Source organism: Bufo bufo, chromosome 3 (genome assembly GCF_905171765.1).
Source record: "Bufo bufo chromosome 3, aBufBuf1.1, whole genome shotgun sequence".
In the NCBI taxonomy this organism is placed as follows: Eukaryota; Metazoa; Chordata; class Amphibia; order Anura; family Bufonidae; genus Bufo; species Bufo bufo.
Window position 1 is genome coordinate 28,606,659 of NC_053391.1, and position 26,497 is coordinate 28,633,155.

The window sequence follows — 26,497 nt, forward strand, 5'->3', positions numbered from 1 at the left end:
TTGACACCCCTCTGGCCGACCACAGGTGGATTAGGAGGTTTGTTAAATCGATTTCCAGGTTAAGACCCACTGTTAGACAGACGGTTCCCCCATGGGACTTAAATGTAGTCCTAGAGAGTCTTTGTAGGCCCCCCTTTGAACCTATTGACCAATTATCAGATAAAATGCTTTCCCTTAAAGCTGTCTTCTTACTAGCTATTACCACAGCTCGTAGAATTGGGGAGATTCAGGCCCTCTCCATCAGAGAACCATTCTTGAGGATTTTGGATGACAGAGTCATTCTGAAATTAGACCCATCTTTCTTGCCAAAAGTGGTATCACCGTTTCACAGAGAGCAGGAAATAATTCTTCCCTCCTTTTGTACCTCCCCCAAGAATACGAAAGAAGAAAGGTTCCATTGCCTCGACGTAAGAAGAACCATTCTCGCCTACCTCCAAAGGACGGAGCCGTGGAGAAGATCACAGAACCTCTTTGTTTCCTTTGGGGGAAAGAACAGAGGCAACAAGGCCTCGAAACAAACTCTAGCCCGCTGGATCAGAGACTTGATTCGAGAGACTTACTCACAGAAAGGACTTCCTTGTCCGTTTCCCTTAAGAGCCCACTCCACCAGAGCAGTCGCATCATCGTGGGCAGAGAAAGCAGATGCTTCTGTAGAGCAGATTTGCAAGGCCGCAACCTGGTCCAGTTTCTCTACATTCATTAAGCACTATAGATTAGATTCCCTGGCCAACCAGGATCTGGCATTTGGTCGCAAGGTCCTTCAGGCTGTGGTCCCCCCCTAGTTGTTTAGCTGGTAGTTCTCCAGTGGGTACTGTCATGGAGGGACGTCCTGGAAACGAAGGTTTAGTCTTACCGGTAAACGGTTTTCCAGGAGTCCGACATGACAGTACCCGTTATTTTCCCCCCCATAATTCTTTTCGGTTATTGCCAGGATCCTTAAAATTATCTTTCCGATGTGTGTCTAACATGGGAGTTTAATAAATACGTTGGATCCTATCTGGTGTAGTAATTGGAAAGAACACTGGTGGGAGGGTAGGGGAGGGGCCTTTTAACCTCTCACGCTTCCTGTCCCTACAGAGATCCAATAGGACATCCTCCAGTGGGTACTGTCATGTCGGACTCCTGGAAAACCGTTTACCGGTAAGACTAAACCTTCGTTTAAAAAGGGTCTGTAAACTGACTTTAGAGAGAAAGATATTGATGAGAGGACCCATAATATCTCAAAACATAAGAAAAGGACGTGTTGACATCACCATTATCACCCTATTCACGTGAAACTATACAACACAAAATAGGGAACGAATTATAATAATTTGCATATTTAAACAATGCGCTATAGTTTGAATAAAAATGACTTTTTGAAATTCTGTTTGTACAGTTTCCCCTTAATAAAACTAAAAAAATTATTAAAAAGCCCTGTGTCCTGTAATAATTGCAAAAATTATTTTGGTCGTCCAACAAATAAAAAAAGTGGTACCTTGGAACTGAACCCGAGTTCGGGAAATGTTTTTTTTTTTTACAGTACAAATTAATTTATGAAGTTATTGCGCGAAGCAATAACTTCGGCTCATCAGAGCCAATACATTCTAATACTGTATGGAGCTCCTGCTTCGTACAGTATTAGAACGAGGTTTTATGTGAATCGACTTTGGATGTTTCATCCGGTCGATTCGCTCACCCCTAGTGATGAGCACCGCGGTCCGCTTCAGGATCGGCTCAGAACATTTCATGCAGCAACATAGCAAACGTTCCTGCTGATGGGTAAAAGACAGAGTCTCATTGTTGTCCTTCTCCTTCTTGATCTTCTATCGGGGTCCAGCTCTTTGAACAGTTGGAAGAAGCTTCCTTGTGCTTTCTCAATGCTAAAGGCATTTATGGTGGAAGGGAATCCAGATAATATTTGTAATCTGGACGTTATGGACAGATCAACTGATCTTATAAAAGAATGAAAGCCGATGGTGAGAAATTCAGAGCTAAAATAGATTAGGGAGACTTATCAAACTGGTGTAAAGTAGAACTGGCTTAGTTGCTCATAGCAACCAATCAGATTCCGCCTTTCATTTTTCAAAGGAGCTCTGAAAAATGAAAGGTGGAATCTGATTGGTTGCTATGGGCAACTAAGCCAGTTCTACTTTACACGAGCTTTATAAATTCCCCACTTAATTCCTGGAGAAAGTAATTCAGTGGGGATTAAAGCGATCCCTACCCTTCTTTACGATGATCTCCTGGGAAGAAAGGGTCGGCTCCTGTAATATTAATATGCAGAGTGACAACATAAAAGTTCTAGAGACTTGATGTCATGGGCAGCCTACAGGGCGCTAGGACGTCCTATAGTTACAGCCCCTCGCCCCCGCCCCCCCTTCCTTCTCTTTATTAAACCTTTGTTAAATCTCTTCTGCTGTTCTGGAGACGACTGGGATTAAATACAATGATATACCGTATACTGGTAATTGGGTTTCTTCATAGTCTCCATGACAGCACCCATATTTCCCTCTGTCTGATTCCATTGGTTGGAATATAGATATTTTGGCGGTCAATTATCAAACTGGTGTAAAGTAGAACTGGCTTAGTTGCCCATAGCAACCAATCAGATTCCACCTTTTTATTTTTCATAGCTCCTTAGGAAAATGAAAGAAGGAATCTGATTAGTTGCTATGGGCAACTAAGCCAGTTCTACTTTACATCAGTTTCAGAAATGACCTTCTATATTTCTTATCTTCTGCCTTTAGATTTTTGGTAAAGTTTATGGTGTTCTTTTACCTCTGTGTCTTTCCTCTCCCTCCAGGACGGGGCAATGTCTGATGTGCTGTCGTCGAGATTTCCAAGAAACCCAGTTAAATCTACCTCAAGTCACCACCATTGTATGCGCTAACTAATCCTTTAATACTCCCCATTAGTGAGACACTATACTTCATGTAAGATGTGAGTTTACATCTAGTTCCCCCCATATATTCCTCAGGTACAGGCCTCTCACATGGAAAGTTTACTTTCAATGACCTACCAAGCATGGACGAGGACAGAGACCTCATGGCTGCGAGGATACTAGACCTCACCCTAGAGATCATCTACCTGATAACAGGAGAGGTGAGAGTCTTACATGACATCACTCTTATCTCTAGTAATAATATAGGTAAATGACTGGAAAGGTGAAGGACTCTTAGAATACATGTAGTGATCGGTGTCTCCCCATACACAGGATTACACAGTAGTGAAGAAGTCGTCTGATGAGTGTGTGACACCCCATGTGTCAGGAGAATGGAGCAGGACCCCAGGAGCCATCACCGAGCCTCCACCTAATTCACTGATACATGAACAGAAGATCCTAGAACTTACCACCAGGATCACTGAGCTGCTGACCGGAGAGGTGAGCACTGCTGGGAATGCTGGGAAATTATAGAATAACGCCAAGGATATGTCTGGAGGATGACTGTATGATTGTGTGTGTCAGGTTCCTATAAGGTGTCAGGATGTCACTGTCTATTTCTCCATGGAGGAGTGGGAGTATTTAGAAGGACACAAGGATCTGTACAAGGACTTCATGATAATGGATCACCAGCCCCTCACATCACCAGGTAAGAGGAGACTTTCCTCCATTATAGAGAAGAACAGGTTTGAGGATCACCTACATTCACCCATCATCTGATCATCGCAGACAATGGATTCAGTCACTGGCCTGCATCTACTAATGTCAGTGCACCTAGACACTGTCGTAAACTGTATCAAAATTTGGTGCATCTAATTCTTGAGAAAGCTTGATAAGAAGACATGGTTTACTGGAAAAGGAGTGTGTATTTCTTCAAAGGCTTGTGGCCTAATGTGCACCATTTGGCACCAAAATTGTGCCACCGTTCTATATGAAATTCTTTCTAAAAGTAAGCCAACCAATAGCTGATATAGAGTTAAATAAAATTGTCTATCCCTGCACCAAATTTATTAGCCAGCCTGAGCCACTGTGGTAAATCTGGTCCGGGTCTAGACAGCCTGTTTAACTCCTTAAGGACACAGCCTTATTTCACCTTAAGGATCAGGCCATTTTGCAAATCTGACCAGTGTTATCCAGGCCATTCTGAGATAGTTTTTTCGTCACATATTGTACTTCATGACACTGGTAAAATGGAGTAAAAAAAAAAATCATTTTTATTTATAAAAAAATGCCAAATTTGCCAAAATTCTAAGTTTCAATTTCTCGACTTCTATAATACATAGTAATACCTACAAAAATAGTTATTACTTTACATTCCCCATATGTCTACTTCATGTTAGGATCATTTTGGGAATGATATTTTATTTTTGGGGGACGTTACAAGGTTTAGAAGTTTTGAAGTAAATCTTGAAATTTCTCAGAAATTTTCAAAAACCATCTTTTTAAGGACCAGTTCAGGTCTGAAGTCACTTTGTGAGGCTTACATAATAGAAACCACCCAAAAATGACCCCATTCTAGAAACGACACCCCTCAAGGTATTCAAAACTGATTTTACAAACGTTGTTAACCCTTTAGGTGTTCCACAAGAATTAATGGAAAATAGAGATACAATTTCAAAATTTCACTTTTTTGGCAGATTTCCATTTTAATATTTTTTTTCCAGTTACAAAGCAAGGGTTAACAGCCAAACAAAGCTCTATTTATGGCCCTGATTCTGTAGTTTACAGAAACACCCCATATGTGGTCGTGAACTGCTGTACGGGCACACGGCAGGGCGCAGAAGGAAAGGAATGCCATACGGTTTTTGAAAGGTAGATTTTGCTGGACTGGTTTTTTGACACCATGTCCCATTTGAAGCCCCCCTGATGCACCCCTAGAGTAGAAACTCCATAAAAGTGACCCCATTTTAGAAACTAGGGTGGAAGTTTTGTTGGTACTAGTTTAAGGTACATATGATTTTTGGTTGCTCTATATTACACTTTTTGTGAGGCAAGGTAACAAGAAATAGCTGTTTTGACAGCGTTTTTTTTTTTTGATTACTTGCTATTACACTTTTTGTGATGTAAGGTGACAAAAAATGGTTTATTTAGCACAGTTTTTTATTTTTTACGGTTTTCATCTGAGGGGTTCGGTCATGTGATAATTTTATAGAGCCGGTCGATACGGACGCAGCGATACCTAATATGTATACTTTTTTTATGTAAGTTTTACACAATAACAGCTTTTTTAAAACAAAAAAAATGATGTTTTAGTGTCTCGATATTCTGAGCCATAGTTTTTTTATTTTTTGGGCAATTGTCTCAGGTAGGGGCTCATTTTATGCGGGATGAGGTGAAGGTTAGATTGGTACTATTTTGGTGGGTGTACACCTTTTTGATCGCTTGCTGTTGTACTTTTTGTGATGTAAGGTGACAAAAAAATGGTTTATTTAGCACAGTTTTTATTTTTTAATTTTTAAGGGTGTTCATCTGAGGGGTTAGGTCATGTGATATGTTTATAGAGCCGGTCGATACGCACGCGGCGATACCTAATATGTATACTTTTTTTTTACCCCTATCTTTTACAAAAAAAATTTAACTTTATTTGGGGAAAATTACGTTTTTGTTTATTTTTACTTGAAACTTTAAATTTTTTGGGGGGAAAACTTTATTTTTTCAACTTTTTTTTCACTTTATTTTTTGTCCCACTTTGTGATTTCAACTTTTGGGGGTCTAAACCTTTACTATGCATTCCAATACTTCTGTATTGGAATGCATTGGCTGTATGAGGGGGCTGGATCTCACAGGCACGTCACAGGAAGGCATCGCGCTGCCTTCCATGCCATCGGGTCCCCCCTATAGCCCCATGGGGCCCCGATGGCACCGCCGCACCATAAAAAGCCGCAAACCGCAAGTCTGAATTGACCTGCGGTTTGCGCGATCGCCGATATGGGGGGGGGGTCACGAGACCCCCCGCGCATTTAGCAGAGGTGCCTGCTCAAGGATTTGAGCAGGCACCGGCTTCCAATCACCGTGCGGTGGTGATCGGAAATACACAGGGCGTACAGGTACGCCCTGTGTTCTTAAGTACCAGGGAGTACCTGTACGCCCTGTGTCCTAAAGAGGTTAACAGCTATGTACACCTTTTGGGGGTATTTTTATTTTTTTTTTACTATTGCATTGTACTAATTTTGAGCTAAAAATATGTCTTTAAATTGGTCTTTATTTAAAATATGTCATCCATTTTTCTGTACAGAGCTGACATGCACTAGTAGCAGCCTTTGGATTTTCTGTCTTTTCAGTCAGACCAGGAGCTGAGGGACTCCTTATCCCTGCTCTCTGACCTCCTAAACACTCTCTATAGCTCAGTTCTTATCTTATTGATAAGAATGTGGGTTAAATAAGTGTTTACGACCTCTCAGTAGTTTAGAGATAAGGTTTATTAGATGACTGGTAGTGATGAGCGAGCACCAAAGTGTTTGTGTGTTCGGTCCAAACACATCGCGATATTCGTGCGCTCTGCCGAGCACCCAAGTATAATGGAAGTCAATGGGAGGCGACCAGGCACCCCCTGTTTGGATAAGGGGAGGGTGCCTGGTTCATAGGAAAAGGTCTGATAGTTATGGAAACACCTCTGAAATCGATCAGGAACAGCATGGGGACCATGTCTGGATGCATCTTGGATACCAATGTCGCTGCTGGGAACCATGTTGTCCGAGTTGTACGCCACTTTTACAGACTGACAAAAAAACGCCCAAAACCCCGCCCCCACAAAAAAAATCCTTTTTAGAGGAAAATTTTTTAGGAAACATTCTTTCCTGTAAATTCAAATGTATATACAGTGTAAGTGCTGCCAAAAATTACAAGGAAAAAGAGATACAGCCTCTATATCACATAAAGGAGGGCCTCATTCACATGGTGCTCCAATTGTTCAGGTAGTGGGACTCCTACACTCATACAGCCTATGCACTAAGTAAAAGGCCTGCCAAAAATTTAAAGGAACAAGCACTCCAATGCACCTTTTATTACACATAAAGGAGGGCATCATACACACCCTTTAAAAATTATTAATAATAGCCTGCTGCTGACCCTCAAAAAACATTAGGAGCAAGGGCCTGCTGGTTACCCTCTAAAACATTATGGCTGAGGGCCTGCTGCTCAGCTGACCCTCCTTGTACCACTAGGCCGTGCTTCAGGGTGAGGTTGCTGGCGGGGTGTCATGAAAGTGTCCCATGCCTTGGAGAGTGTTGCCCTGCCTTTGTTGAAACTGCTGTGTGTTTCCATTGTCTCCCTTCACCGGTTGCCTAAGGAAGTACTGACTCTGCCGCCAGCGTTGTCAGATGGAAAATTCCGGAGCAATCTCTTAACAAGTACCTTCTGGTACTGCACCATTTTACTTGTCCTCTCCACCACAGGAATGAGAGATGAGAAGTTTTCTTTGTAGCGGAGGTCGAGAAGGGTGAACAACCAGTAATCTGTGTTATCTAAAATGCATATAACGCGAGAGGCAGCCTAACATGAATTCAGCCATGTGTGCCAGAGTACCAACAGGCAAGATGTCGACATCAGGATGACTGTCCATCTCCTCTTCCTCCTCCTCCTCCTCCTCCTCTTTGGCCCATCCACGCTGAACAGATGGAATTAAAGTTCCATGGGTACTAGCCTCAGTAGCAGAGGCAACAGTCTCCATCTCCTCCAGCTCTTCACGGTCCAATTCGTGCTGAGAAGGCGAACTGTGGGTGGTCTGGGTATAACCCTGTGAGATGTCCTCCCCCAGTTCCTCGTCTGCCACATTCAGAGCGTCGTCCTTAATTGTGAGCAGCGATAGTTTGAGTAGACACAGCAGTGGGATGGTTACGCTGATAATAGCGTTATCGCCACTAACCATCTGTGTGGATTCTTCAAAGTTTTTTAAAACCTCACAGAGGTCTGACATCCATGCCCACTCCTCGCTTCTGAATAGTGGCAGTTGACTTGAAAGGCGATGACTATGTTGCAGCTGGTATTCCACAACTGCCTTCTGCTGCTCACAAAGCCTGGCCAACATATAGAACGTAGAGTTCCAGCGCGTATTCATGTCGCGCAACAGTCAGTCAAGCTGGAAGCCACAAGCGCTGCTGCAGCATTGACAGGCCGGCTGAAGCTGTCGACGACTTGCGGAAATGGGCACACACGCTGCGCGCCTTCACTAGTAGCTCTGGAAATTGGGGTGTGTTTTGATAAACCGCTGAACCACTAAGTTTAAGACGTGGGCTAGGCATGGGATGTGTGTCAGGTTGCCGAGCTCCAAAGCCGCCACCAAGTTACGGCCATTGTCAGACACAACCATGCCTGGTTGTAGGTTGAGTGGAGAGAGCCACAGCTCGGTCTGGTCACTTATACCCTGCCAAAGCTCTGCGGCGGTGTGCTCTTTGTCTCCTAAGCAGATCAGCTTCAGCACGGCCTGTTGACGCTTACCCACAGCAGTGCTACACTGCTTCCAGCTAGCGACTGATGGCTGCTAGAGGTGGAAGTGGAGGAGGATGAGGCAGAAGAGGAGGAAAAGTGGGGGTTGGAGCCAGTAACATAGCTGCTTGCGGAGACCCTGATGGACGTAGGGCCCGCGATCCTGGGTGTGGGTAGCACCTGTGCCATCCCAGGGTACGACTCACTCGCGGCCTCCACCACATTCACCCAGTGTGCGGTCAGGGAAATGTAGCGTCCCTGGCCACCAGCACTTGTCCATGTGTCTGTGGTTAAATGGACCTTCCCAGTAACTGCGTTGGTCAGGGCACGGGTGATGTTACGGGACACATGCTGCTGTAAGGCGGGCACGGCACACCGTGAAAAATAGTGGCAGCTGGGGACTGCGTACCGAGGGACCGGGGCCGACATTCAATAATGTGTATATACCAAACCCGTAACTTTTCATTTATAGGAACCTTCTGACTTTTCATTTAACTACTGGGCCACTTTTCACCTTAAATGTTTTGCAAATCTGACATGTCACTTTATGTGGTAATAACTATGGAATGCTTTTACTTATCCAAGCCATTCTGAGACTGTTTTTTTGTGACATATTGTACTTCATGACATTGGTAAATTTGAGTCGATATATTTCACCTTTTATTTATAAAATAATCCAAAATTTACCAAAAATTTTGAAAAATTCACAATTTTCTAAATTTGAATTTTTCTACTTTTAAGACAGATAGTAATAACTCATAAAATGGTTATCAATAAACATGTCTTATATGGAGGAGAGGGGCACACCTCATATGATAATCAAATGGAACTGCAGCCAATGCGTTTAAACTATTTATTAGTTACAATAAAATAATATACGGTACCTAAATGACATAAAATACATTCATAAAAATACAATCAATACACAAACAACTATCTCCACAAATTGAAAGCCAGTATAAGTGTCACTGATATCCAATAAGGTTGGTATATTTGATGGAATTAAAGTTCAAATGCGCAATAGTATATGCGATATATCTCTCCTATTGTCGGGAAGTGACTAGCAGCTGTGGCCAGTATGTTGCAATGGGTTACAAAGTCTCGTATATTGCTTGCTGTTTGTTACAGCATATCAATTGATGCGATATGATGGTTTGGTGTGTATGAACACACTACTCACTGTTTGAAGCGGTATGTTGTCCGGTCACTCGTGCTTGGCGTGGCGTCCCACGTGTTGCAGCACAAGAGGCCTCAGTTCCGGTCCGCTCTCGGTATATGTGAGTAAGACACTGTAGAGTTCTTGACATGCAACACAGAAAGTGTCATATATATTATTCAATGCCCATGTAGAAAACAATATGTGGGCAGAACGAAAAGAACACTGAAAAAACGTATTGCTGAACATATTTCCAACATTAAAAAAGGTTATGATAAACACACCTTATCCCTCCATTTTAAAATGGTACATAACCAAAATCCACAAGGAATGACTTTTGCAGCCTTGGAAAAAGTGAATATTCACTGGAGAGGAGGTGATCATATAAGTCGCATGTCTAGAATTGAATCCCAAAAAATTTTTGAGTTCAATTCTATCCTCCCTCTAGGATTAAACGCGGAAATGGAAGTTTTTGGTTTTTTGTAGAGTATTGACCTTGCACGCATTATTGCCCATTAGACATATATATAAACAATTCATATTTCTTAATTTAATGCCAATTATAAAATCGATATGCCAATTAATGATTATATTCATATCTTATTAAATTATGTATTATTGTATTCAAGCATATTTTACATAAACCCATTTTATCTATTTTACTATATTTTATTCATCAGTTCCATACGTATTGTTCAGCACCATTTTTAATCCCATATTAATTATACTCTATATTGCAACATATATCTCTACAACCAATATATATATATATATATGATGCGGTTTGTCCGGAGATGCCTACATATGGAGATCAACCCCTATGAGTTATAATGAATAAGGATGTAGACACGGTCAATCAGCAAGAGAAGGGATACATGATGCTGAACAAATAGTGGAATTTTATTATTATTGATATAGAAAAGACATCCAGCCTGATCAATGAACTACCCACTAGATAATTCTATAAATTTTATTATATATCATATATGTTGGTCACATTTTTAATTTATTTTTAATCTTTTATCATTTTTTATTTTGTCAAAATCTTGAAGAGCGGTTTTTCTACAATCTGATCTTGTTTGTATTTTTATATTTTTATATGCACCCAAAAAAAAGATCAGATTCGTGTCTATAGGAACAAAACGCACAAAAACCGCATCAGATTGAGAAACAAACAATATTACATTTATCAAATTTTTATTAAAAATATATGACGAACAAAGATTAACCACATGTTATATGCAAACCATCCTGTACTAATAAGTAATGTTAAACTAAACTTATATTCAATTTGACTATGATGTCTGTAGGACTTTGTTCACATGAAAAACCGCATTTAAACATCATACTATCAGCCAATGCGTTTATTTTTATTTTTATTATATACATGTACACATACATACATATGTATTCTTATGGATTTTAGACATGTATATTATGTCTATAGATATACATTTATGTGCAAACAACCAAATAACTAAATGTCAAACAGCCGGGAATCCTAAATCCAGATTTTCTGTTCCACCCCATGAAAATGGAATAAATTATAATGAACAGATGGCTTCGGCCCTATATAAACCCTTGGATAACAGATGAGACTTGACCACTGAGGAAGGAGTCACTGCCAACTCCGAAACGCGTCTGGTGCACAAGTCTCAAGTAAAGCAAGTAAGAAACCGCAGCGTATTATCTGCGCAACATTTGAAGTTTTTTCTGGAGCGCTTTCTACATATCAATCAGGAAGAAATGCAAGTCCATTTGTGTCTAAACCAACAGACACCAAGGTAACGCCGATAATCAAGTGGGTCAAAACATCTATACCCCGGCGTCCAAAACGGACAGTTTCTTTGCCTGCTACAGTGTCTTACTCACATATACCGAGAGCGGACCGGAACTGAGGCCTCTTGTGCCGCAACACGTGGGACGCCACGCCAAGCACGAGTGACCGGACAACATACCCCTTCAAACAGTGAGTAGTGTGTTCATACACACCAAACCATCATATCGCATCAATTGATATGCTGTAACAAACAGCAAGCAATATACGAGACTTTGTAACCCATTGCAACATACTGGCCACAGCTGCTAGTCACTTCCCGACAATAGGAGAGATATATCGCATATACTATTGCGCATTTGAACTTTAATTCCATCAAATATACCAACCTTATTGGATATCAGTGACACTTATACTGGCTTTCAATTTGTGGAGATAGTTGTTTGTGTATTGATTGTATTTTTATGAATGTATTTTATGTCATTTAGGTACCGTATATTATTTTATTGTAACTAATAAATAGTTTAAACGCATTGGCTGCAGTTCCATTTGATTATCATATGAGGTGTGCCCCTCTCCTCCATATAATTCATTTACCTACCTAGAAGATTGGGGATATCTTTCTTTTAGGGGGAGCACCCACTCCGTATAAATTGGAGGGTGAGCCAACCCAATCCTACTTCTAATAAACATGTCTGCTTTATGTTGGCATAATTCTGTAAATGTCCTTTTTTTTTTTTTAGGACGTTAGAAGGCTTAGAAGTTTTTAGATTTTTTTTTTCAAATTTTCAACAAAATTTCCAAAACCATTTCTTTAAGCACCAATTCAGTTATAAAGTGATTTTGAGGGGCTTACGAAAAGAAAAACACCCATAGAAACTTCACCCCTCAAATTATTCAAAACTGATGTAACAAACTTTGTTAACCCTTGAAGTGTTCCACAAGAAATAAAGGAAAATGCAGGTGAAATTTTAAAATTTCACTTTTTTTGTAGATTTTAACACAGCAAGGGTTAACAGCAAAATAAACCTCAATATACATTACTCTGATTCTGCAGTTTTCAGAAATACCCCATATGTGGTGGTAAAGTGCTCTATGGGCATGTGGCAGTGGTCAAAAAGAAAGGAGCGCCATATGGATTTTGGAGGCAGATTTTGCTAAAATGTTTTTTAGGCGCCATTCGGGATTTGAAGAGACCTAGCGTACCCCTACAGTGGAAACCCTCAAAAAGTTACCCCATTTTGGAAACTACACCCTTCAAAGAATATATTAAAGGGGGTACTGACCACTCTGACCCCCTAAATGTTTTTACGGAAGTTGGAAACACTTGGCTGTGAAAATGAAAAGTTTTGTTTCTTCCAAAAAAGTGTTGCTTTAGCCCCAATTTTTTTTTTTCATTTTCGCAAGGGTTAACAGGAGAAAAAGCACCCCATAATTTGTTATCCATTTTCTCCTCAATATAGCAACACCCCATATGTGGTGGTAAACTGCTGTGGGGGCACATGGCAGGATTCAGAATGGAAGGAGCGCCATATGGCTTTTGCAGCGCAGATTTTGATTGATTGGTTTGCGAGTGCCATTGGTTTTTATTTTTTTAGTGATTGTCGTATGTGGGCGCTAATTTTTTAAGCGGGATAAGGTGATGTTTTCATTGGTACCATTTTGAGGTACATAAGACTTTTTGATCACTTGGAATTACACTTTTCTCGCTGGTATCATTGGGGGACACAGGACCGTGGGTATAGCTTGCTGCTGCCACTAGGAGGCGACACTAGGCTGAAAAGTGATAACTCCTCCCCTGCAGGCTATACCCCCTCCAGCCTGGAGAGAGCATATCGGTTTTTAGCTTAGTGTCGTAGGAGGCAGACCTCCCTGCTTAGCAGGGTGGCCTTTTTTGATTTTCTTAATTTTGTTATTTTGCACAGATTTCCTGGATGGGGCACAGGCACGCTTGCGTCCCTGTCTCCCTGGGAGGCTGGCCGGTGTTGCTGGTTCCACCGCCTTGCCTCCCCCAAGAAGACAAAGTGGACCAGGGCAGCCTCGCTCCCCTGCTTCCCGCCAGCAAGAGGGCCACCTCCTCTCCAGCCCTTCTCTGCCCGGACCCCTGATGCCTGGTGCCAGCGGTCGTGGGGTGGCCCTGCTGGACAAGACTAAGGGTGAAGACCACAGATGAAGACAGGTGAGTATTACTGTCCCTCCCTGTCCCCCTCACACCATGGCCCTTTATTAAGGAGGCTGAGAATCCTCCACCAGTCGCCGCATATCACCTCATGGAGGTAATGAAGGGGTTAATCCTCAAACCCGGCGGCGGCATTTTAGATTTTCCCTCTACACACCCTCCGATCTAACGCGGCTCATATCGGGCAGGGGACACTCAGAAGCTGGCGCCGCTGCGCTCCATTCGTGCCCCTTGTTCTCAGACCGGCCGGGCGGGCTCCCAGCCGGTCAAACACCATACCTTTGGCAGGTATAATCTTGGCGCCTGTTAGTGCCGTTCCGGATCCGGAAGCACCGGCGGATACGGCGGGCGGAGATCCCAGTCGGCCGGGCACCACAAATCTAGGCCCCGGCTTCATTCGGGCCTTCCGTTTTCTTCTGGCCACGCTGTTGTCTTCTCCCGGCCCACGGGGCGGGCTTCCGCGGCCAGTGGGCATAGGCGGCCTCATTCTTGCACCGATCCAGGTACCGTTGTGTTCGGCTGGTGGTGCGTTTCCGTCGGCCTGCATACAACTCTAGTTCCCGGCTTTGCGGCCTTCTAGGCCGCAACTTCCACCCTCAAGTATGGAGGGGCGGATCCATTTTCTGGCACGAATTCTCCTCTGGAGCTAGCTGGCTCCGCCCCGGTCCTTGGACAGTTTAACCCTTCCTAATCCAGTGACCAGATTACACTTACCCTGGGTCTCTATCTGCAGGCACGATGTGCCTTAATATTGCAGTATGCAGCCTTCCCTGCCCCTTGTCCATTTGAGGTTAGGTCCTCACCCGGTTAAATAATAATAAAATAAATAAATAAATAAATAAAAATAAAAAAATATATACATATATTTATTATTTTATTTTATTTGTTAAATAAAGAAGTGCGCCCATACAGGCCTGCCCTCCTTTCCCAATCCGCCCTCCGGGGCCGTTTGGCTGATAATGCTCCAACTGCGCAAAATCCAGTGTACATCGGGCAGCCTCTCTCACTAGAAATCTCTCCACAAGCCTCTACGGCTATAAGGGCGTTGGTCTACCGATATTCCGCTCCCTATGGGGCGTTCTCTTGACCAGAGGTGAATCCTGCGGACTTGGCCTTTTTAGTTCTACTTCCACAGCTACGGCCAGGAGCCAGCTATTTTGTGGCGTTAATTTTTTATTATTATTTTTTCTCAGAGTTGGTACGCCTTCTGGTACGTACTTTTTTTCTTTAAGTATGAACATAGGGCAGTGTTCCGTCCAGGATCCTCTTTTTTCGCAGAAGGTGGTTGTCTTTCCACGCCCTCACAGACATGGGCTTCTCTTCTTTCTCCCTCGCATTACACAGACCGAGCTCTCCATCAGCCATGTGATTTGGCCTCTGAGCTTCCTTGTCCTTGACTAGCGCTTACAGCCGTACGGACTTCTACCAATTTTTATCCTTGGGTCGTTGTCAAGGCTGACGGCCTCCAAAGGATGTTTTCCAGTTAGATCCGTTATACAGTTGCTCAGGCATTCCGCCCTCCGGGTAAGGCAACGCCCAGCTGAGCCTTGGCCCACCCGACCAGCGGTCGGTGCTTCTCGGGTCCATCTCCTTCATGCAGTAGCTTCCCAGTGGGGAAGGCAATGTCTTGATCTTCTGGGCACACGTTCGTAAAGTCTTACCGGGTGCCTTCCTAGGCACCGGCGGATACCGTTCCAGGCAGCAAAGTCTGCAGGCGGCAGCGAGTTACGCATCCTCAAAGGCGTTTTACTCCATGGGCATGTGATTTGTTCCCTCCCCGTGGACTGCTTTAGGACGTCCCACGGTCCTGTGTCCCCCAATGATACCAGCGAGAAAACAAGATTTTTGTGAAACTCACCTGTAAAATCTCTTTCTCGCGGGGTTCATTGGGGGACACAGCTCCCACCCAGTAATTTCTGTTTGCCGTGATTGTTGTTGGTTGCGGAGCCAGTATGGCCCCAGTTCTGGTTTGATCCGACTGGCGTTGACCAGTTGTTGGTTGTTTTTTTTTTTTTTCTCCTACTCCTATTGCTTGGGCACAAACTGATATGCTCTCTCCAGGCTGGAGGGGGTATAGCCTGCAGGGGAGGAGTTATCACTTTTCAGCCTAGTGTCGCCTCCTAGTGGCAGCAGCAAGCTATACCCACGGTCCTGTGTCCCCCAATGAACCCCGCGAGAAAGATATTTTACAGGTGAGTTTCACAAAAATCTCGTTTTTGTGATGCGAGGTAAAAAATAAATGGCTGTTTTGGCTTTTTTTTTTTTTTTTTTTACAGCATTCATCTGAGGGGGGCATATAATGTGATATTGTTATAGAGCAGGTTGGTACAGATGCGGCGATACCTAATATGTCTATTAAGTTTTATGTCATTTTTATTAAGTTTTACACAGTGAAAGCATTGTTAAACACAATAAAATCTTGTTTTTGTGTTGCCATTTTATAAGAGCCACATTTTTTTATTTTTTAGGCAATTGTCTTAGGTAGGGGCTAATTTTTTGCGGGATGAGAGGACGGTTTGATTGGTACCATTTTGGGCTAAATACGCCTTTTTTATGACTTGATATTACACTTTTTGTGAAGCAAGGTGACCAGAAAATGGCTTTTTTGTCACAGCTTTTTTTACAGCGTTCACCTGACGGAGTGGATCATGTGATATTTTTATAGAGCCTGTGAATACGGACGCTGTGATACCTAATATGTCTACTTTATTTTGGTAAAAGGACCCTTTTTTTTTTTTTACTTGAAACTTTTACGTTTTTTGGGTAAAACTTTATTTTTTACATTTTTTTAACTTTTTTTTTAAAACTTTTTAAACTTTTTTTTTTTGTCAAACTCTGGGACTTCAACTTTTGGGGGTCTGATTCTCTTTCCAATGCATTACAATACCTCTGTATTGTAATGCATTGGCCGTAAGTGTATTACACACTGTAATACACTTACAGCTTCCTGCCTGTGAGATCCAGGGAGCTGGATCTCACAGGCTCACACGGAAGGCAGCCACGATGCCTAAGGAAGGCATCGGGCTGCCATCTGGTTCCTGTCACAGCAGCACGTGGACCCGATGGCCACCCCACACCTGGCACGATACCGCACGTGCCGCGGTCAGCGTTTACCGCAGCAGTGCAAGGGTTATTGCGTCGGCATTAGTGTTTTACCACGCCCTTTGACCCGCCCCTTTTTTGTTGGCCACCTATTTAATGATTGTTGCATGCAACATTTTACTTGACCAGCTATTTTAGATATTCTACGGCAGTCCTGTTACAATCCCCCCTCCCCCCAATGAGCCTTTCGACCAAATAATAAAAATATTTATAAAATCTCACTCATATGCTGCAAAAAAAATTCAAATCTGCAATGTAAAATTGATAATAAAGATCAACTACAAACATAAACATATTTCACATGAAAACTTACAATTAATTGGCTTGGCCCTTGGGGATCTCGGACACCACTTCAACACTTGGCTGGGGGGCTCGGCCGAGCTGATGTTGTTTTTTATCCTAATGAGAAATATTTCATAATAAGGATTTGGAGAAGGGGCAGAGGGATAGCAGAGCAGGGAGAGGCTGGTGCTGCTACTAGGGGGCTCATACCATGGGGGAGTAATAAAACCCACCATAATGCCCCCCTCAAGTAATTCTCCTTATAATGTGCAAAAGATACCCCTTTGTAATGCCCCCAGTTGAGCTAATGTTCCCATAATTTGCCAATATAAAATACCCCTTCTCAGTGCCCTCGTAGATGACCCCATAGTGCTCCTTCCCCCCACCATATGTCCCAGTATAAAATGCCCCTATACAGAGCCCCCCATATAAAATACTCCTTCTTTTTAGCCTCAGTAGATGCCCCTATGGTGCCCCCCAATCATGTGCCAGTAAGATGTGGCCCAATAGATGCCCCCCAAACATGTGCCAGTAATAAGAGCCCCTCCATATTATGTGTCAGTAGCCCCCCTAGGTGCCAATAACCCCCCCTTATTATGTGCCAGTAGCCGCCCCTTATCATGTGCCAGTAGCCGCCCCTTATCATGTGCCAGTAGCCGCCCCTTATCATGTGCCAGTAGCCGCCCCTTATCATGTGCCAGTAGCCGCCCCTTATCATGTGCCAGTAGCCGCCCCTTATCATGTGCCAGTAGCCGCCCCTTATCATGTGCCAGTAGCCGCCCCTTATCATGTGCCAGTAGCCGCCCCTTATCATGTGCCAGTAGCCGCCCCTTATCATGTGCCAGTAGCCGCCCCTTATCATGTGCCAGTAGCCCCCCTATCATGTGCCAATAGCCCCCCTATCATGGGCCAATAGCCCCCCTATCATGGGCCAATAGCCCCCCTATCATGTTCCAGTAGCCCCCCTATCATGTGCCAGTAGCCCCCCTATCATGTGCCAGTAGCCCCCCTATCATGTGCCAGTAGCCCCCCTATCATGTGCCAGTAGCCCCCCTATCATGTGCCAGTAGCCCCCCTACTGTATTTGTACCTATATAAAAAAAATATTAGTTTGGCATATATATATAGGGGCACACTGCAAGTGGGAGGACTAAATCCACCAAGTGGATGTAATGTATTAAAACATACAATTTTAAAATACTAACACATATAAAATGCTGTACATGGCACAAAGTACAAAGCACACAGCACTCCTATATTGGCTGTGCCATCCCTCTCCTTTATCCAATACACAAATGCTCCTAGGATCGTCCAGCTTAGGCAAATGTCAATCAACACGTGAATTCAACCTGCCGATGTAATATACGCAGGTAGCTATAACACAGTGGAGGACTGTATCATCATAGCATGCAAAATCCAGGCATAGTCCAGTATGTACTTCTTATTAAATCAATAAACAGTCACTGTTAACTTCGAAGCAGCCACAGCGACTGTGCCTGCAAGTGCACAAACAGCAGGTACACTCCTAACAGGAGTTGGGTCTTACCCTTCTTCGCTGCGTTGTGGCAGCGCTGGTTCCAGGCGGCCGCACACCAGCGGCACCCCACGTGGTGTGCTAAACCCCTACGTGGCATCCCACGTGACCTGGTTGCTCCGGAGATCGAATGAAACTGAAGTGACATCACTAGTAAGCCACGTTTTTCCCGGATTCGAATGTCTCTGAATTTTTCTCAATTTTTATTTTTTTTCCCGTTTCTTTCCAATTTTTTTTTTACTTTTAAAAAAAAAAATCTTTAGATGGTGATATTGTCTCTCCTTGATTGATGAGACATACGCCCACTCCTTACGCCAGACGCGTTTCGAAGTGCTGTACCTCTTCCTCAGTGGCCAACTGAGTGAGCGCTTCCACATTCTTTTAAAGGGGCTGGTATTCCCATAATGCTCCACTTTATTGAGAAATGTTGAAACTCCGGGATGGAGTGGAGTGCCTAAATTGGTGTATATGTCCTCTAACTTTAAGACAGAGTAAGTACATTTAAAATGCATATAAACATAACTAATCATATATAATACCAAATAAAATCTTTGCATTAATAAAATTATAACATTGATAAAATTATAAATATATATTAGGAATCAATGAAAATAGCGCCAATCGCGCAACAGTATATACTCAAGGTCATGCCGCATAGGAAACGCATGCGATGCCACTGTCAATGCATTCCCACGCAAAGCATCTTATAGGATATAGGGGGGATTTATCACATAGTCATCTCACAAAGTACCCTCGATTTATAACAATCGTACACCCTCATTCCTCGAGAGACTCATACACTATGGATTGTTCTCGATGACTCAAAAATATCGAGAAAATATCAAGAGTGTTTCGAAAGATTATCGAAGGAGTAAATCGAGGAATTATATCGAAGGAGTGAATCGAGCAATTGTATGTAATGAAGGAGCTGTCTGGTAGGGAGGGGAGATCGGAATGTTGATAAACGACCAAACTCCGATGTCTCATCACCACCAGACAACCCCCCCAAACCTTCATAGAAATCCAAAGACTTCCATTTCGGCGTTTAGGTCTCTTGGGATCATTGTGTCAAACTCAAAGATTCTTCGAGATTCTTGTCTCGACATATGTGCTATGTGATTTCCACCTCTCCAGGATTCCCTCACTTTCTCCAACACCATGAATCTTAGACCAGTGGGATCACAATTATGCATCAGTTTAAAATGTCTTGACAACGAATGTGTATCCAAACCCTTCTTAATGTTTGACATATGCTCCGCTACCCTCTTCTTGAGAGTTCTTTTAGTTCTCCCTATATACTGCTTTCTACATTTACATTCAAGCATGTATATAATATCAGTAGAGTCACATGTCAGACATTCCTTTATATCTAGCCTGAAGGAATTGGATACAGACTGCTCTTGGATGGTCTTCCTAGGGAAGACAGTGATCCTGCAATTGGCGCATCTGCCGCACCTAAAAAAGCCTTTTATTGCCAACCAACTGTTTTTCCTCTCAATCTCATTTTTTCTTCTTTTCACAGTTGGGGCTACTTTGCCTGCCAGATTTCCTGCTCTAGTGTAGGTAATCTTTGGTGCTTCACTTAAAACAGGACTTATCCATTTATCATTTAATAAATGGCCCCAATGTCTCTTTATTATTTTCTCCATTATCCTATACTGAGAATTAAATGGTAAAACTATTCTCAGAGTTTCATCATGATGTTGAGGGACCCTATCGGCAAAGAATTCTTTCCTTTCCATTTTCTTCACCTTAAGTAATGAGTTGTCTATCAGCTGCGCTGGATAGTCCCTCTCCAGGAACTGTTGTTTCAAACCCTCTGCTTCATTTTCAAATTTACAGTCCTCAGTGCATTGTAGTTTGTGCCATGTACAGCATTTTATATGTGTTAGTATTTTAAAATTGTATGTTTTAATACATTACATCCACTTGGTGGATTTAGTCCTCCCACTTGCAGTGTGCCCCTATATATATATATATATATATATATATATATATATATATATATATATATATATATATATATACACACGTTATGTAACTGCCATGATTAACTGCCAAGCACTTAAGCAAAGTGGCGCTTTGGCAGAGATGGTGCTTTTGGCTCGTGCTGACTCCTGCGATCTAAAGTTATGCACTTGAGCCGTGTAAATAAGTTTTATAATTACATATTAAATCATAAAACTGCCGCTGAAAAAGACTTTGGGGGTATTATTGAACAATACATTTTAGCAACCAGTGGCAGGCAGCTGCTGCCAAGGCAAATAAAATCATGCTATGTAGTGAAAGAGGTAGATTTTGTATTTAGTGTTGTGATTAAAGCATATGGTGAGCTCATCTATAGTTAGGAACTATAAAATGCTCCCACCTTTACCACTGCCAGGTATAATTAATATTGGAGTCTTTATTCAGATTTTCAGTCCAGAGACAGAATTTGGATTTTTGGAAGTATAGATGTGTGCATAAATACCAACAGTCTTTATACGCCATTCATCCAAATGTCTATTTCCTTGTTAGCACAGCATAGTTACAAACATTTCTTCTCTTCATGCTCCATTTTCCCTTGTTTGCTATCTTTGGCGGATATCTGCCGGGCTAATATAAATTTACTGTAGACATGCTGATTTGTTAATTATTAACGTTCTTGTGGTAACAACTGTAGAGACATGTCTTCCTCAAAAATTCAGAAAGTGAAGTGGTCGGACACTCATGTTTGGACATATGTCATATAAAACGATAATCCCCAATAGGCAATGTCTAAGAATGGCCTTTGAGGTAACACCATCAAAGAAAGCCAAAAGCCACAGCTAGGGGCATTACATTTTGCAAAACAACGGTAAGATACCTAGTCTTTCACATTTATTTTAAGGCTGCATCTTACATATTCAGCCGAATGTGTATTTAATGGGAAGAGAGGAGCAAGCCGCTGCTAGACACCACTGGTGGTGGCTTAGCTCTGTGGAGAACAAAAGTTCATTAATTTCATTCCATCCTTCTCTACCCTGACGTCATCTGTTGTGGGGGAAGCTCCCCATATGCTGTATATTAGGCAATAAATAGCAATCAACCCGTGCTTACTAGTAGGCACCTATCACTTCTTGTGGGGGTATTGGTGGTGATATCAGTTCGATGCTAGGTTTAATATTAATATTCCAAACTCACCGATACCTATTGCGCCAACTGCAATAGAAATAGAAATAAAACTCCCTCAAAAAAACTTCTGTGAGAGTCAGATACATACCGTATAAATGTTAGTAGAGTGGGTGGTTAAATGGTTAATAATTAATCTCCAATGGTAGATAGGTAGTGAGTATTAGAATCGATGAAGGTTTATATCGTTACTACTCCGGTTAGTATTTTGTAGTGTCCTTCATAAATATGCTGGTCCGACTTAATGCTTTTCAATTGAATTATGCATTCAGTTTTGTTAGTACATTACTCACTGTTTGTTGGTTGAATGTTCTTGTTGATTCCGGTGGCGTCCGGTAATCAGACACACTTTCCTACTTGTTCTCCGCCTATATTTATGAAGGACACTACAAAATACTAACGGCAGTAGTAACGATATAAACCTTCATTTATTCTACTACTCACTACCTATCTACCATTGGAAATGAATTATAAACCATTTAACCACCCACTCTACTAACATATACAGTCAGATCCATAATTATTGGGACATTGACACAATTCTAACATGTTTGGCTCTATACACCACCACAATGGATTTTAAAATGAAAAGAACAAGATGTGCTTTAACTGCAGACTGTCCGCTTTAATTTGAGGGTATTTACATCCAAATCAGGTGAACGAAGTAGGAATTACCATAGTTTGCATATGTGCCTACCACTTGTTAAGGGACCAAAAGTAATGGGACAATTGGCTTCTCAGCTGTTCCATGGCCAGGTGTGTGTTATTCCCTCATTATCACAATTACAATGAGCAGATAAAAGGTCCAGAGTTCATTTCCAGTCTGCTATTTGCATTTGGAATCTGTTGCTGTCAACTCTCAAGATGAATCCAAATCAGTGAAGCAAGCCATCATTAGGCTGAAAAAACAAAACAAACCCATCAGAGAGATGGCAAAAACATTAGGCGTGGCCAAAACAACTGTTTGGAACATTCTTAAAAAGAAGACTTCACCAGAGTGAATACAAAGGGTTCACCACAAGATGTAAACCATTGGTGAGCCTCAAAAACAGGAAGGCCAGATTAGAGTTTGCCAAACGACATCTAAAAAAGCCTTAACAGTTCTGGAACAACATCCTATGGACAGATGAGACCAAGATCAACTTGTACCAGTGATGGGAAGAGAAGAGTATGAAGCAAAGGATCTGCTCATGATCCTAAGGATACCACCTCATCAGTGAAGCATGGTGGTGGTAGTGTCATGGCGTGGACATGTATGGCTGCCAATGGAACTGGTTCTATTGTATTTATTGATGATGTGACTGCTGACAAAAGCAGCAGCATGAATTCTGAAGTGATTCAGGCAATATTAACTGCTCATATTCAGCCAAATGCTTCAGAACTGCGACCCAAAGCATACTGCAAAAGCAACCAAAGAGTTTTTTAAGGGAAAGAAGTGGAATGTTATGCAATGGCCAAGTCAATCACCTGACCTGAATCCGATTGAGCATGCATTTCACTTGCTGAAGACAAAACTGAAGGGAAAATGCCCCAAGAACAAGCAGGAACTGAAGACAGGCCTGGCAGAGCATCACCAGGGATGAAACCCAGTGTCTGGTGATATCTATGCGTTCCAGACTTCAGGTTGCAATTGACTGCAAAGGATTTGCAACCAAGTATTAAAAAGTGAAAGTTTGATTTATGATTATTATTCTGTCCTATTACTTTTGGTTCCTTAACAAGTGGGAGGCACATATGCAAACTGTTGTAATTCCTACACCGTTCACCTGATTTGGATGTAGTTAAAGCATATCTTCGTTTGATTTCAAATCCATTGTGGTGGTGTCTAGAGCCAAAAATGTTCAAATTGTGTCGATGTCCCAATATTTATGGACCTGACTGTATATGTATTTGAACAGTGGACATATGGAAAAATACCAATACCCACTGTTTTCGGGTCAACTGGCCTTTGCAAAAGGAATTTGTTTAAACACTCATTTTAACAACACTTTTTTATTATGTTAGATAATATTGCAAACATAGTATATGTTGGTTGTGTCCTCATATGTATGCACAACATTGGGCACACAAATTGAACTTTTTTAGATTGTTTTTATACATTCTTTATAAATCTGTATGTGTTTTATGGTTGGTATCCTTTTATATTTTGTATATTAAAATAAAATGTGGATTTTATTTGTTCACCTATGCTAAACCAGTTGGTGAATGCCTGTCTATTATATACATACACATTTTCTACTTTTTGTGACTGGGTGAGTCACATTAGTCAGAGCACCAATCCTATAGCGGTAGGGGAGGAGAGCCGCTATAAATACCTTTTGTAGTAAATCAATAATTTTGTTTCTTTTTCCAGATGAAGACTTAAAGAGAGGATCCGATTCACACCTCCCTGTATCTCCATCTAATGACATAGATAATAATTCATGTCAGATTGGCAAAACTAGAACTGGGCAAAGAATAGTTAACATTTTTGAATGTGGGAAGCCTTATAAAAAGAAAGGTAGTCTTTCCACACATGAGAAAATTCACAAAGGTATAAAGTCATCTACATGTACCGAACAGGAAAAATCTTTTAGTAAGAAATTAAGTCTTGTGACACATCAGAGGGTTCACACAGGGGAGAAGCCATTTTCATGTTCAGAATGTGACAAATGTTTTTCTAGGAAATCCCATCTCATTGGACATCAGACAATTCACACAGGGGAGAAACCATTTTCATGCCCAGAATGTGAGAAATGTTTTAGGCTTAAAGAGACTCTTGTTGCACATCAGAGAAGCCACACTGGAGAGAAGCCATTTTCATGTCCTGAATGTGGGAAGTGCTTTATTCGGAAATCAAATCTTGTGCAACATCGAATAACTCACAAAGAGAAGATGCCATTTATGTGCTCGGAATGTGGGAAGTGTTTTAGTCGGAAATCAAGTCTTTTGGAACATCTAGGAAGTCACACGGGGGAGAAGCCATATTCATGTTCAGAATGTGGGGAAAGTTTTAGTCTTAAATCAAGTCTTTTAGAGCATCTAAAAATTCATACAGGAGAGAATTCCTGTTTAGAATGTGGTAAATGGTTTAACATTAAATCAAAGCTTGTGGCACATCTAAGAATTCACACAGGAGATAAGCCATTTTCATGCCCTGAATGTGGGAAGTGTTTTCGTCACAAATCAAGTCTTGTTGTTCATAAGAGAACTCACACAGGGGAGAAGCCAAATTTATGTCCAGAATGTGGGAAGTGTTTTCGTCACAAATCAAGTCTTGTTGTTCATCTGAGAACTCACACAGGGGAGAAGCCATATTCATGTTCTGAATGTGGGAAATGTTTTAACCATAAATCAGATCTTCTGAAACACCAAAGAATTCACACAGCAGAGAAGCCAAATTTTTGCTCTGAGTGTGGAAAAAGTTATAGCGATAGATCAGATCTTGTGAAACACCAGAAAATTCACACAGGAGAGAAGACATATTCATGTACAGTATGTGGGAAATGTTTTTATCGTAGATCGATCCTTATGAGCCATTTAAGACTTCACACAGGGGAGAAGCCATATTCATGTACAGTATGTGGAAAATGTTTCTGTCAGAGTTCGATACTTATGAGCCATATAAGAGTTCACACAGGGGAGAAGCCATTTTCATGTACTGAATGTAAGAAATGTTATCGTCACAAATCAAGTCTTGTTGTTCATATGAGAACTCATACAGGAGAGAAGCCACATTCATGTTCAGAATGTGAGAAATGTTTTAAGCATAAATCAGATCTTCTGAAACACCGAAGAATTCACACAACATAAAAGTCAAATTCATGTCAAAATGTGGTAAATGTTTTAATGAAAAATCAGTTCTTGTGAAAATCAGAAAATTTACACAGGAGAGAAGCCATATTCATGTACAGAATTTGGGAAATATTTTCACTTGAGATCGAATCTTATGGACCATATAAGAACTCACACAGGAGAAAAGCCATATTTGTGTACAGTTTGTGAGAAATTTTATCACCATAAATCAAAACTTGTGAACCACACAGGAGAGAAGTCATTGTAATGTTCAGATTCTAGTAATTGTGGCATCTCCACTATAACACTCACTACCTTTAGGATGTCTTCTATTGTATTACAGCTGCTTTCTTCCAAAAGCAGTGACACACCTGTCCACAGGGTGTACGTGTTATTGTAGCTCTGCTCCATTCACAGCAATGAGGAAAAGCTGCAATACCAGTCGCAAACTATGGACAGCAATCATTGTTTGCCTAGTCCCAAAAATAGATTAAAAAGTGATCAAAAAGACTTGCGTTTCTTGTTATGGTAATAATGAAAACTATAGCTCAGTGTGCAAAAAAAAAAGAGCTTTGAAGAAAAATAAAAAAGTTATGATTCTAAGAATATGTGACTTGAAAACAAATATTTTTTTTGTGTATATAGTGTGTAAAAAAAATAATTTGGTATCACTATAAACAATAACCTGTAGAATAATGGTAATGGATTATATATGCCACACAGTGGATAGAGTAAAATTTAAATTAAAAAGTTGATAAAAAAAAAATTGTGATGGAATTGCTGTTTTTTTAAAATCCCCCAGAGAGAGTTAATCAGTAAGTATCATGAACCCCAAAATGGTACTATTTCAACTTGGAAAACAAGTTTGCTCATGCGTTGCCAATTGGTTGCATTGGCAGCCAAGGAAAGGGTGGCCACTTTCATAACCCTGAAAAGGAAGACATCATACCTGGGACAGTGGGGCAGGACACTTCAATACACAGAATGGAAACCATAATCTATATGACAAAGTCTGCACAATTAGAAATTTAAGATGAGTGAGAGCTTTAATCACCAAACTTGGCGCCTACTTGCAATATTTAACTCCTTTCCTAGTTGCCTCCAAGAGATTGTTGGCCAGGAATTACATGCAGTTCTCATTACAGGACCCCCATACAGTCCTGGCTACAGAACCCCAGACATCTGGCTACCCTATA

The 26,497-nt window shown here is 41.6% G+C and overlaps 1 protein-coding gene across 2 annotated transcripts in view; it reads left to right on the forward strand.

Moving 5' to 3' along the window:
* Positions 1-25,848, forward strand: part of LOC120994415 (zinc finger protein 420-like) — a 289,066-nt gene extending 263,218 nt beyond the window's left edge. Inside the window, exons 18-20 of one of the 2 annotated variants that reach the window (XM_040422963.1) lie at positions 23,881-23,995; positions 24,032-24,760; positions 25,179-25,848. In XM_040422963.1, coding sequence (XP_040278897.1) covers positions 23,881-23,995; positions 24,032-24,760; positions 25,179-25,218 — 884 coding nt within the window. In that variant the 3' untranslated portion in view covers positions 25,219-25,848. Of the gene's footprint in view, positions 1-23,880; positions 23,996-24,031 lie in introns of both variants that reach the window. The other variant, XM_040422952.1, reaches the window with a different exon arrangement.
* Positions 25,849-26,497: the final 649 nt, after the last annotated feature.